At 49.1% G+C, this 13393-nt stretch overlaps 1 protein-coding gene across 4 annotated transcripts in view; it reads left to right on the forward strand.

Moving 5' to 3' along the window:
* The window catches only part of Znf423 (zinc finger protein 423), a 302753-nt gene that overhangs the window by 184159 nt on the left and 105201 nt on the right, over positions 1-13393 (forward strand). For all 4 annotated transcript variants that reach the window (XM_042277351.2, XM_042277352.2, XM_042277353.2 and 1 more), the window contains one exon: positions 2009-2093. In XM_042277351.2, coding sequence (XP_042133285.2) covers positions 2009-2093 — 85 coding nt within the window. The remainder of the gene's footprint in view (positions 1-2008; positions 2094-13393) is intronic.

The following is a 13393-nucleotide window of genomic DNA, read 5'->3' on the forward strand; positions in this document are numbered from 1 at the left end:
TTAAGGTGGTAGGAACCCAGGATACACAAACCATCTCTAGTTTTATTATTTATTTATTTATTTAACTTTATTTTATGTGCATTGGTGTGAAAGTGTCAGATCCCCTGGACTGGTGTTCCAAACAGTTGTGAGCTGCCCTGTGGGTGCTGGGAATTGAACTCGGGTCCTCTGAAAGAGCAGCCAGTGCTCCTAACCACTGGGCCATCTCTCCAGCTCCTTGTCTCTAGTTCTTTCAGTCCCTTCTGATCGAATACAGCACTTTGCATATTGCTCAGCAGTTTTGCTCATGTGTTCAACAGGTCCTGCTTGTGAGTCCTTGCTGACCTACTGGGTGGACACTGAACATTCCCACCCTCTGGGTGCTCAGGGAGTGGTGAGGAGCAGATGAATCACTGTCAGGACTGTCTGTTTTGGGCATCAGCTGGGGGACCTGACTGTCTCTGAGCTCACCCTGGGGTGGGAACAGAAGGCTTCTCACGAAGCTGTGACATTGAGCTGAGTTCTCCAAGATGGAAAGGCTGCCCCATGAGAGAGCCTGCAGATGGAGCCTGGGTGGAGCTGGGCACTGAGCTCCCTGGTGACTCATCCTGGCTTTGTAGCTCAGAGTGGCTTCTGGGTCCTTAGCCACAAGGTTAGAAATCCTGCCACCTTTTCCAACAGTGAGGCACCAACACCTCGGAAACCATAGTGGTTTCTTAAAAATCTTGGCTATACTGAGTCCTGTTATTACCTATATCCTTTCAAAATGCACCATAGCCATGCATGACAGGTACGCCACTCCTGTCCCTGTGAGGCAGGTTTCACAGCCACTCATGCTGAGCTGCGAGCATGGAAGCCTGCTGGGTTCTGTTTTTCTGCCTTCACTTACCTCCAGAGGCAGCTGGTAGTGGCTGGTGTGTGTTGTAAACCAGTTGCAGGCACCTTGGCCATGTATACCCAGGACAGATGACAAGTTCCTGAGCCATCCGTGAGCGCTGGAACCGTTGGGAGCAGCATCTCCTGCTCAGCCGCACTGTTGTTAGGATGGACCAGCAGATGAAGAGGTGATGGGTAGATGGATGCCGTGTGGACAGATGGATAGGTGGTACGTGTGTGTATAGATGGACAAATGCAAAGTAGGCGGTATGAGTGGATGTGTGGAGGCTGTGGTGTGAGTAGATGTACGGATGGAAAGGTGAGAGTGGTGGATAAACAGGTGTGCATTACTTAGGGTTATTTTGTGAGTGTGTGTGTGTGTGTGTGTGTGTGTGTGTGTGTGAGAGAGAGAGAGAGAGAGAGAGAGAGAGAGAGAGAGAGAGAGAGAGAGAGAGAGAGAGAGAGGCAGATACCAGAGAAAAGCAATCTAAGTAGAGAAAAGCTGTTTTTAGCTCACAGTCTCAGGGTTTTCATTCCAGGGTTTCTTAGCTCTGTGTTTCCAGGTCCTGTAGTGAGTCAGGACGTGATGATGTCAGGAGCATGTGCCCGAGACTGTTCACCTTGTGGCGGACAGGAAGCAGAAGAAGGAACACAGGACAAGATACTTTATTCCAGGGCTGGCCCCTACCTCCTCGCACCAGACTCCCTTTTTACTACATAATGCCATCATACATGAATCTGCCAAGGAATTGCTTCATCAATCAGGCCGGGACTCTCAGGACCCAAGCACTTTCCCAAATCCACCAGTTGGCAAACCACACCTCTCATGCAAGAGATTATACGGGGCACGCCATACCCAAACTGGAATGGTGGGGGTACTTGTAGATGGGTGGGTGGATACATGGACAAACCCCCTCAGCTCCTGAGAAAGTTGACTTTGGCACACAGCAAAGTTATCTCAGCTCCAGCAGAGGAGCAGCCCCTTGGAAGAGGAGTGGCCTGTGCTGTGATAAGGCTAGAGTTGGAGCGAGGTGGGAAGTGAGTGGACTGGGATGGCTGGGAGAGGCCAAACCACTCTGGGACACCTTGAGCCAGGCTACTGGGGACCTGGCTTTCTGCCTACCTGATTCCTTCTTCTCACATTCCCAAACAGAAAAAGACGTACCAGTGTATCAAGTGCCAGATGACCTTCGAGAATGAGAGAGAGATCCAGATCCACGTTGCCAACCACATGATCGGTAAGAGCACGTCCTCCCTCACGGGTCCGATCGCCAGGGCTGGAAAGTTGATGGTTCCCCACCACTCCTCACCGTTGGGATGGTGGTCTTTGATTCTGTGACATTTCAGTGGGAGTCAAGACGGAGGGCGGGAGTGCCTGCCCTGCTATGCCTTCTTCTTGTCAAGGCGCCACTCACACCACAATCAAACTTCTGACAGCTGCTTCCATTTCCCGGCATAAATTTCCCCCCATTTCTGCGACGAGTGCTTTCCGGTTGCCGAGCACTCAGGGGCAATTATGCTTCAATTCTGTGTGTCATGACATTGAATACATTTAACTGCTCATGTTTCCCCACGCCGTGTGATGAGTTCCTCGGGCGGATTGTCAGAAGAGCATGCTCACAGAGTTGTGCCCGTTCTCTTCCTGTTCCTCTTCAAGTGGATTTGAACTTGGAAAAGTTGTTTTGTTTTGTTTTAAGACAGGGTTTCTCTGTGTAGTCCTGGCTATCTAGAACTCACTCTGTAGACCAGGCTGGCCTCCGTGTCACTGAGATCTGCCTGCCTCTGCTTCCCCAGTGCTGGGGTTAAAGGCGTGCGCCGCCGCCGCCGCCGCCGCCGCCGCCGCCGCCGCCGCCGCCGCCGCCGCCACCACCACCACCACCACCTGGCAGAAAATTCTTTTTTTAGAAGGGGAGTTTTCAAAATTCCCCGGAGCTCCCACACGGCCCGGCATTCCCAGGGATGCAGGGACTTCTTCCTGACCTTGAGCAGCTGGGGGTGCCTGGCTCAGAAGTGAAGGCACTGAAGCTGTGCTGATGTGCAAGAGGACACAGAGCTGCAATGCCAGGGCCATTTGTGGTGTGATGGGATGGCTGCTTGACAGCTCCGTCCTCAAAAAGGTCCTGTACATCAGTACCCAGGGTTTCTCTTAGGCTTTTGATCACCCCCCAAATCCCGTGGTCTGAGCAGAGAGGTTCTTGTCAACCAGAGCAGCCTGCCCCTGTCCCATCTCCACTTTTCTTCTCCCAATATCTTTTCATTTGGGTCTTAACAAAACCCTTCATTGCACACTTTCAGAAACCTTACATACTCGTCTTTGAACCTGAGCACACCTCTATAGCCAGTGCCCGGATCAAGGAAGCCAGCTGTCCCCAGCACCCCAAATCAACTAACTCTCTTGCTCCATGGGCCCCCTGCTACCGGCTCGAGCCTGCCCGCATCCTGCCGTCCCAAAGCACAGCTGGGGGTCTCTGATTTGTGTGTTCTGTGAATGGAGCCTCATCGTTTGTACTCATGGTGTCTGGAAGCTTGCCCTCTTCCCATGCTTGCCTCTGTCCGAGGCTCAGTCTTCCCACTCTTTCTCTCCAGGATGGACTGTTCCATCATGGGAACATGCCTTTGCGTAGTGGCTCCCTCCTGGCTCATTCTGGACGTGTCTGTTAGTGAATGTACACATGCGACCTGCACGGGAATGTGGGAATATTAGGTATACTGTAGATGATATAATGTGTCATATATATATGGGGGAATATGGCAACAGACGTGGAATTACTGGGTCACAGGCTGTGTGATGTTCACCTTTAGTAGACAGTGACATACCAGTTCTCAGAGTCGATGGATGCATGTTGCTCTAGCCAACAGTGTGAGACCGTCTGCTCCTGTTCATCCGTCATGCCATCCACAGGCTACATGAAGGGAGCTACATGAAGGCCCCCTTTAATGGGGATGGTACAAAATGATCGCAGGTCCCTTGGTCCCCACTCAGCTATAGTGCACCCCACTGAATGGGTTCTGGTGTCGAGTGTCTCTGCTCACCCCTCACCTGATCAGTCTCTGCCTATGGTGGGGTGGGGTTTGTCCTCTGAATGCGGAGACCATGGCCACGTGTTTGGTGGGCTCTTTGGCAACGAATGGATAGAAAGAGCCAGAAAGGGCAGGTGGGCCAGGGGGCTCAGTCTGACAGGGAGATTGGTGGGGTTTTTTTAATGTCTGCCTGAAAGTCCCTGCAAAGTATGGGACAGGACGCTGCCCTGTCATTTGCAGCGAGACCCTTTGTGAGGCCCTTTCTCAGGAGAGCCAGGGAGGTGCCGATGGAGAGATCTGAAAACGTTTGCTTCCGGAGCAGGTGGCAACATGGCTCTTGTTTGTAAGCATGGAGGGCGAGGGCCGGCTAATTGGACCATGGCGATTACCAAGGTGTTCCCCTTCCCTTTGCGCTTCCACATCTCCTTCGTAATGGCCTGGAGAGCATTTGTCCTCAGGTTCAAGGCAAAAGGGCCGCTCACCACCGGAGTACAGGACCTCAAAAGGAGGGTGTGGTGGGCCGTTAGCTTCGCTTGAGAGCTGGGCTTCGGTGGGAGCATCTATGTGGTGGCGGGCAGGGCCCCTCATCTACACCGGCTTGCGTCACTGCGACCTGGTCTGCTGCCAGGATATGTGGGAGCTATTGGTCTCCAGCAGCTCAGAGGGGAGGGTCTTGGGACCAGAGATTTTAGGCCCCTAAGCGGGGGACATGACATGGATGCCTGTCACCCTCGCCTCTTCTTCCAGCTGCTGCCCTTTTCTTACCTCATCACCCTGCCCCGTCAGAGAGCATCAGTGGAGCAGGACCTCTAGGGGCATTGAGGGTGAAATGGCGACAGCCTTGTTCTCAAGACTTACAGCGTCCTGCTCAAGATACTGTAGGGCACAGCCGTGCAGTTAGGGACTCTGAAAAGGTTGCCATGCTTGTCCCCATCTTATAAATAGAAGGGTCTGGCCTGCAGAGGCCTTACTTACTTACTTAAAGGACTTTTTGCAAGATCTTCCAGCTGGTGCACAGCACAAGCAGATCAAACAGCAGCCAGGCGCTCTCCATTGTGTTCATAGCCCCAACCTGGCCTATGGCGGCAAAGACCGTGGGTCCCTGTCTCTGGAGGAAACAGACAGACGTCCAGACCCGTGCTGGAGTGATTCTCATGCCCCAGTTCAGTTCTGTAGATCAGAAGGGCCTGCCTGGGTACTCGAGGATGAGGAGGAATTTTCTCTGTGGTAGCGCTTTCTGTCTCAGCAGAGGGGAGCTCAGCATAGGAAAGAGTCCTTTTATGTTGTTGTTTCTCCATGAAGGGGTGGACCAGCCCTTCAGAGGAGGCCTGTGGCAGCAGAGGGACATGAGTAGCATGGAAGAGCTGTGGGACTCCACCTGATGGGCCAGCACATGGCCATAGCCTCATGGCCGTGAAGATGGGGAGGTGATTTGTGGGCACAGTCACAGGGGGCTTCAAATACCCAAAGAAGGGGGTTAGAGCTGGACTTACCCTCTGGGCTGGGTCCATCGCTGGACCGGATCCATCCTCTTGCCTGATGTGTTTTGTTTGGATTTTCTGGAAGTTTTAGAAGAGGCGGCACCTGGAATCCCCCTCTGCACAGGCAGCGCGCGTGGGCGGGAGCCAACAGTGGCTGTTCCCTGGGGGCTAGACATGTGGGCAAGTGTCCTCCCAGGGTCTGCAGCTCACTGGGGTAGGCTGGATGCTGCATCGGGCTGTATGGCTCATTTGTGTCCCCAGCCTAGTCCCCATCGGTCTGTGTATGTAGGCCTGAGCTAAAACACTGGGGCGCCGTTGAAGGTTTTGGAGCAGGCTGTGGCTTGGACTGAGCTGAGGATTTTAGGAGGATTTATCAGAGCGCAGTGTTTGGAGGTAGAGAAGAAGACGGGACGAGTACAAAATCGTGCCTGCTGTCTTCCAGGGGTGTGGCAGCAAACACAAGTGGACAGGATGTCGTTTGCCCGGTGCTGTGGGCATAGGAGCCCTGAGCACAGGAGAATTAAGTAGAATTGGTTCTGCAGTTCCAGTAAGTCTGCTGGGCCCAGAGTCCTTAGGGACACTTGGTAAATGGCCTGAGTCCGGGGTGGCTGCCTTGGAGCTGGCCTGAGTAACAGTTCCCCTCAGCCGAACCGAGGGCACGTGGGAGTGAAAGTGGCGCTGTTCAGCTTGGCAGCCTTCTCGTAAAGTCGGGGGCACTTGGGGGTCTGAGGCAGGTCTCCTCTGGGGCTCTGGCTGCTGCAGAACTCCCCTGGGGCTGGTAAACTAGCCTTTTGGTAGCAGAAGGGTGGACGCTCTCATTGGATTTGCTGCCTGGATATGCTGGGCACTGGGATCACTCAGGATGCTTCTCTCCTTAGGGGCATTTTCCTAGTTCCCCTCAGGGTGGCTGCGGCAATGGGACTTTGGATCTGCTGGAGACAAGGATTTTTGGAAGCCTTTCCACATAGGGTCACCTTTGAAATCCCATGTGATTACAGGCCTGAGAGCCTGCAATGGGCATCTAAAAATCGTTGAGAAGCCAATTGCCCTGGCAGCCTGGCCGCTTCTTGACCATTAATAGGCATCTGTTCTTTGATTCTTTGGGGTGGGGATACTTGATAAAGTCTGGATCAAGGCTCTGAGAACTTACTCTCAAGATAAGAAACTGGCTGTCACCTTAGGGGTTACTAGGTCCTTGGGCCTCTGGCTATCCTTACTCAGGGCCTCGTGGACCCCTGGGGGAGCCCCAAGGAAGTCAGGGTGGGGAAGGACAGTCCTTGAGAAGTCTCCTCAGGATTGTTTGCCCTCAGTGTCCTTGGACAATGATTATGGGCTCTCTGGAGGGCAGCCAGGCAGGGCCAGGCTTTCCCCATGGGACATTAGTCATGTCCTGCTGGCCCCTGTCCCTGGGTGCCTGTCAGGGGCTGGGCTGGAAATGGAACCTTCTGCTCAGAACTTAAGCACAGCCTAGTGTTGGCCTCTTAGCTAATCCCTTGCTATACAAAATAGACAATCCTTCTGAGGGGTGGGGGTCGGCTCTTTGTGCTGTGTGAGTGTGAGTGGGGGGCGGGGGAGAAAGAGCGCCTCTCGGGTGGTGTATCTAAGTGCCTGAAGGCCACCCACCCTACTTGCTGCCCTCTGGAAGTCTGGGACCCCCTGTGGGCCCAGCTCACAGCATTTTGGAGGAGAGTCCTGGCTGGTCCCAGGGGAATAGTTGAGAGTGGAAATCAGTGAGATCTCCCTCGCACCAGGGAGACAGAAACTCTCAAATCAGACTGAAGAGGTTACCATGGAAAGGGAAAGGAAAGGCTCCCTGCCAGGCTCCGTAATGGTGCCTTTGATTCTGGTTAACGCCAGACCTGAGCCTCTGTTCACCTCAGTATGTGATATAACTTCTCATTCCCCGGAGACTGTGTTTTGGGTTTTGGAATTGTTCTGTCAGAGTAATAAGCCCGAACAGACAGCCAATAAGCCATCACAGCTTGGGCAGGGAGAGAGCAGGCAGGACTCAGTTTCCTTGACTTTGCTCAGCTTCCTTGTTGGTGTATTCCAGAAAGCTGGTGGCCAAGCACTCTGACTCTTTCCAATGGTACGACTCTCAGACTCTGATTTTCCTGGTACGTGTGTGTTGTTTTCAAGAAGAGGAAAGAGGTCTATAGTTGGGATTTCCCCTGTCAGTGGCCTCGTAACGTCACATTCAGCAAACCTGGTTAAAATCCTCTGGGCATGTTCTGAGGAACTGTTCATCCAACTGGGCACATGACTTCAAGTTCAACATAATGTCACCAGTCTCAGATGTGGGCTCAGCTGTGCTGGTCGCTGTGAGCGAGCCTGGAAGGCTTCCTGGAGGTGGCAGTATCTAACCAGAGTGCCCAAGGATAAGAAGAAATGTGGAAGGTGTGTCAGGTGGAAGAAAAGGCCATAGGAGGGAGAGGCTGACTTTGGCCGTGGCAGACAGGAGCACAGAGAACAGTGAGGTGGGTGGGAAAAGGCCAGGGTGCCGAGTCTAGGCATAGGGAAGAAGTTGGAGTGACTTAGAGATCTTGAGTGACCTCCTCACGAAAGACAGATAGAAGAGAATGTTGTTCTAGACCAGGAGCTTTCGGGCTGGCAAAGTAGTTGGTAATGACCAGTTATGTCTGGTGAGGCTTGCCGAACGGCAGGCCTATCCTTCAGTGTCTGTGTGCGCTGACACACTAAGTCTTGTGGTACCAGTTCAGAAGGTCTGTGACTGTCCCCTCCATATGGAGACTGAGTGTGAGAAATTGCAAGGTGGAGATCTGAACTCAGGCCCGAGGACTAAGAACCTGCTCCCTAGACCTCTTCACAGTCTCCTCACACTTAGTGCGCTTGAGTGTATGAGTGTGAGCTGGCTTGCCTGAGGTGTTGGATCTGAGTGCTGGCATTCAGCTGACCATGGATCCCTGGGCAGGGAGTTTAACAGGAAACCTGGGTACAAGATGTAGATCTGAACATCCATCGAGGCAGCAGGGGCATCTTCAAGAAGTGAGTGAGGAGCACGTGCCATTCAGGCAGAGAGGGGGCTGACCCCGGAACAGTGTTGGCTCACTGTTTTTATGGCAAACCACAAAAAGGTCTCTTGGCCTTGGCAACAGGTGTCACTGTGTTGTGGGTGTGAAGGGGGCTGGGAGAGGCCGGGAGGAGAAGGAATGGAGGGGCATGGGCAGTGTCCCCTGCACTCTCCAGGTCCCAAACTAAGACAAGAGGATGAGAAGCAGGAACTGAGGCACCTAAATGTCCCAGGAAGTGTGAGCCATTTTCAAAGGAGAAATTAGAGTGTTATCTGCCCAAGGAGGGAGAACCAGCAGGAAGGGGAAGAGGCGGGATGGATGCCAGGAGGCAGTAGCCACAAAGCTGGTACTGGATGGTGGAGGACAGGCCGGGCACCATCTTGCGTGGACCAGGTCATTAGTATGTCCATCCTTTCTTTCTCACACATCCCCACGGGCTTAGCGGCCTATGACGTTGAACTGATCGAAGGCCCTTTGTGGATCACACTGCTTGGTTCCCTTTCATTTGAATCTGCTTCCTGCTGATACTTACCCAGCATGATAAGAGAGAGACATCAAGGAGCCTGTGCCTAGTGGTCGTTCCAGAGCGTGGTCTCCTGCGTCCTGAGCACCCAGTAGATATCAGAGCTTTGTACTAGTTCTGGACTCAGCTGTGTCTCCCACCCTTGTGGGCCTCTGAGGCCTGGTGGGGAGCACATGGCAGGGCTCTGCAGCAGTTGGGGTTGCCCTAGCTGATTGGCCTTGTAGTGTTGTGGGGGGGTGGGGGGTGGAGGTGGGGGGGGTTCCCAGCTTATCTACCTTTGGACGCAGAAGTGGGGAGAAGGGGGATAGATCCCTAAAGATGAACGGCATGACCTTGTGAGCCTGGAGCAGAATGAGACCCCAGGGCACCGGTGGAAGCTTTTCTAAGCAGGATCCTTTAGGAAGTTAGTGCTTTGAGTCTATCCTGTAGATTTTTACTAAATTTACGTCAGTATCAAAAGTTTGCTCTGTGTGCCAAATGTGAATAGTCCGAAGAAATGGAATCTTACTGGATGTGGAGTGCCGTAAAGGCCATGGTGGTGAGAGCAAGGTCTATGCGGGCAGAGGCTTGGGCTCCCTCGGGGTGCCATCAGGTAAAACTCTAGGCAATAAGTCAAGAGAATTTACTATTGGTTCATGTCACAGCAAAGTTTGGGCATACGTGGGTAGCGGCTTCAGGTGTGGCTGAATCCAGGGGCTCCAGTGAACTCCCCCTACCTCACCGATCTCAGCTCTGCTTTCCTTTGCTGGTAGTCTGTGGTGCAGGTGACAGCTGACTGCTCCAGCAGAGGGGCGTGTGCAGAAGCAGCGTGTGCGCTAGCAGCAAAGGAGAGCCTCTGGCCTCTGAAGGTCCCGAAGCTGCTCATGACAGATGGTTGTGGATGGCATAATCTTCCCTTTCTGGCATCATCAACTTCAATAGTGGGGCAAGCATTCTAGAAAGGAGGGTGGACACCCGTTTCCATGAGAGCATACAGTACATCCAATGTAAAGTGGATTTCACACCCACCTGTTGGTGTCTGTTTGGTGGATTAGGCTGGTTAAAGGAGATATAAAAGACAGGACACTGCCTGGCACATAGAAGATACTGAGAGTGCAGAAGGATTGCCAGCTGATTAAAGATCCCAATGTACCCAACGGCAATACTGATGGAGTCTCATGAGAACAAGCTGACTTGCCTGTTCCATATAAAGCCTGCCTGATTACCATTCATGAACCCAACAGCCTATAGTCTCTAGGTCTGTGGCTCTGCCTCAGTGGTTCCAGGTACTCCTTTACCTGTTCCCTGTTTGTTTGTTTTGTCCTGGCCAAGGCAATAGCAGCTGTCTCCATTGTTCTGGGTGTCATAAGTAATATAGAAGTGCTTTAATGGAATCGGGCGATGTGTGTGGGTTATAGGCAAATACTGCACTATTTGATATTGGCCTGGAGCTTCTGCGTGTTTTGGTATCCATGGGGACTCTGGGGTTTTCATGGCCACAAGAATCACTTGTTGGCCTTAGCCACTTTGACCTGCGGCCACCACTTCTTGGAAACTGCTAATCTGTTCTCCGTCACTGTCATTTGTCAACTTATAGAGTGTAGTAAGTGATGTTGCATGTGAGTCTTAATTATCTTTCTTTGGGATAAAGGCACAGGAGTATGCCTGTTGGGTCTGTAGTACTTGCACATCTTACTTTTTAGGAAACCGACACACTCTTTTCCAGAGTTCTGTTTTCACCAGCAGCGTAGGAAAGATTTTTCCACATCCTTGTTAGCATTTGCTGTGCTTGCTATTTTTGTTGTTTGTTTTGGTCAGATAGTTAAGTTAGTTTGAACTTGCATTTCCCTAATAACTAATGGTTTGAAACATGTTTCTTCATGAGATTATTTTGCCACCAATGTTCCTATTTGTTGAAATCTGTCTTAATATCTTTTGTCTTTTTGGTTTTTCAAGACAGGGTCTCTTTGTATAGCCTAGGCTGTCCTGGAGCCCTGTAGACCAGGCTTGCTTGAACTCAGAGATCTGCCTGACTCTGCCTCCCAAGTGCGTCTCACTACCACCTAGGTGTCTTCTTTTTTTCTAATTGAATTGTTAGTTTTGTTTTGTTTTTTAATATTAAGCTTTAAGACTTCTTTATATATTCTAGGTACTACTCCTTTGTCAATATGTGGTTTTGCCAATGTTTTTCTTAGTCTGTAGCTTATCATTTCATCTTAACAGAATCTTTTATTGAGTCGAGCTTTTTAAAGTTTTGTAGTTTTATGTCATATTTTCATCCATGTTTCACTCTGAATTTTTATGCATGAGTGTTGGAGATTGAACCAGGTTCTTGTGTTTGCTGACTAAACATTCCAGCACTGAACTATATACCCCATCCCTTTCAATTCACTTTAATGAGATGCTCCCATATCATTTTTTGACAAAGCTATCATTCTTGCATTGAGTTGTTTTCACACTTGGTCAAATACCAGTTTGGCATAATTTGTGAGTATATTTCTGGGTTTTATTAATCAATGTGTCTGTTCCTTTGTTAATGACACTCTTGATTACTGCCACTATAGATTAAATCTCTTCTTTGTTTTTGTTTTTCTGTGTAGCCCTGAAACTCACTCTGTAGATCAGGCTGGTCTCGAACTCAGAGATCCTCGTGTCTCTGCCTCCCAAGTGCTGGATTAAAGGCATGTGCCATCATGCCTAGCTTAGAGTATATCTTAAAATTGAATAGACTGGAGGCAGAGACAGGTGGATCTCTGTGAGTTCGAGGCCAGCCTGGTCTACAAAATGAATTTCAGGACAGCCAGAGTTGTATCACAGAGAAACCCTGTCTCAAAAAATAAATAAATAAATAGATAGATAAATAAATAAACATATAAATAAGTTTTAAAAAATGAGTGGACAAATCCTCTCTTTAAAATTATTTTTTCGATATTGTCTTAATGCTCCAGTTCCTTTGCTTTTCAGATAAATCTTGGAATAATCTTATCTATACCCAAAGACATTCTTACTGTAATTTAAAATATATTTATTCTTAAATATATTCTTTAAAATATATTTATTCTTTATTATTTATGTATTTTTGTGTGTAAATGAAAGCCATGTGTGTAAGGGTACCCATGGAGGTCAGAAGAGGGTCCACGTGGGGGAGTCCCCACGCTGGAGTTATAGGCAGGTATGAGTGGCCTGATGTGGGTGCTGGGAACAACTTAAGCCTCTGTAAGAGTCACAGCGTCTTACCTGTTGAATTGTCTCTCCAGCCTCTCTTTCTGTAGTTTTGATAAGGATCGTGTTACACGTGTATGTTGATTTGAGGAGGGCTGTCATCTGTTCTGTGTTGTGTATTCCAGCCCTTTCGTTTATTCAGACTTTCTTTAATTGTTTTTAAAAGATTTTTTTTTTTTAGTTTTCATTGTATTATTCCTGCAAGGGTTTAAATAGATTTGTTTAAATATTTAATTTTTGTTTTTAGTAATTATAAATTATATTATATTTTTAATTTTGGTATTTAAATATTTGTTACTCATTTAGAAATGTAATTGGTTTAAATTATTTTGTTGTGTATTGTATATATTGTATTGTGTATATTGTAGTGTAGTGCATTGCATTTTTGAGGTCGAGCCTTGATGTATAGCCTAGACTGGTCTTGAACTCTTGATGCTCTGCTTCCGTGGCTTGAGTTCTAATATTGCAGGCATGTGGCGCCATACATGGAAAAATGGGTTTTGGGTGCTCAGTTCTGTATCCTTAGACTTTGCTCAGTTCCCACAGCTGTCTGATTTTTGTTTTATTTTATTTTTTAGAGTTTGTGGGAGTGAGAGTTTCATAGATTCCTATCCACATACTTTTTACTTGCTTTTCTGTATTTTTTGTTTGGCTTGCACTTGCAAGATGGTGTTACTAAGAGTGGCAAGAGTAGATATCCTCGCTTCTGGCCTTAAGAGAGCACATTCCATTTTTAAATTCATTCACTGTTAAGTTAAATACCTGCCACATGTACAGATCTTTTGCAAGCCGAGGAACCACCCCTCCTTCTGTATTCCCAGTTTTCTAGGAGGTTTTGTTTTGAATGGCTGTGGAATGTAGTCATTTTTAGAGTGATATCTGTTGTTACGATCCTGTGGTCTTCTTCTTTTATTAATGATGGTTGGTAATGATTGATTTTTCCAGTATTGAACCAGCTTTGCTTCCTTGGCATATCTTCTACTTGGTGGTGGTGAATAATTTTTACATGTTGTTGAATTTCATTTGGCAGTATTTCATGACAGACTTTTATGTCTGTATTTATGAGGGATACCAGTCTGAAACTTTCATTAATGTTGGTCCTGTGCTTGCGTGGTTGTATTGCGATGCAGGCTTTGTGAGATGAATTGGCAGGGAGGTGCTATTTAGTCTTCCATTTCCTGAAAGAAATTGTATGGAATTGGTGTTCATCTTCTTCCAGCATCTTTTAGAATTATCCAATAGGTCTGAAGAGTTCCTTTTGCAAAGATTTAAATTATGAA

This window comes from Peromyscus maniculatus, chromosome 5 (genome assembly GCF_049852395.1).
Source record: "Peromyscus maniculatus bairdii isolate BWxNUB_F1_BW_parent chromosome 5, HU_Pman_BW_mat_3.1, whole genome shotgun sequence".
In the NCBI taxonomy this organism is placed as follows: domain Eukaryota; kingdom Metazoa; phylum Chordata; class Mammalia; order Rodentia; family Cricetidae; genus Peromyscus; species Peromyscus maniculatus.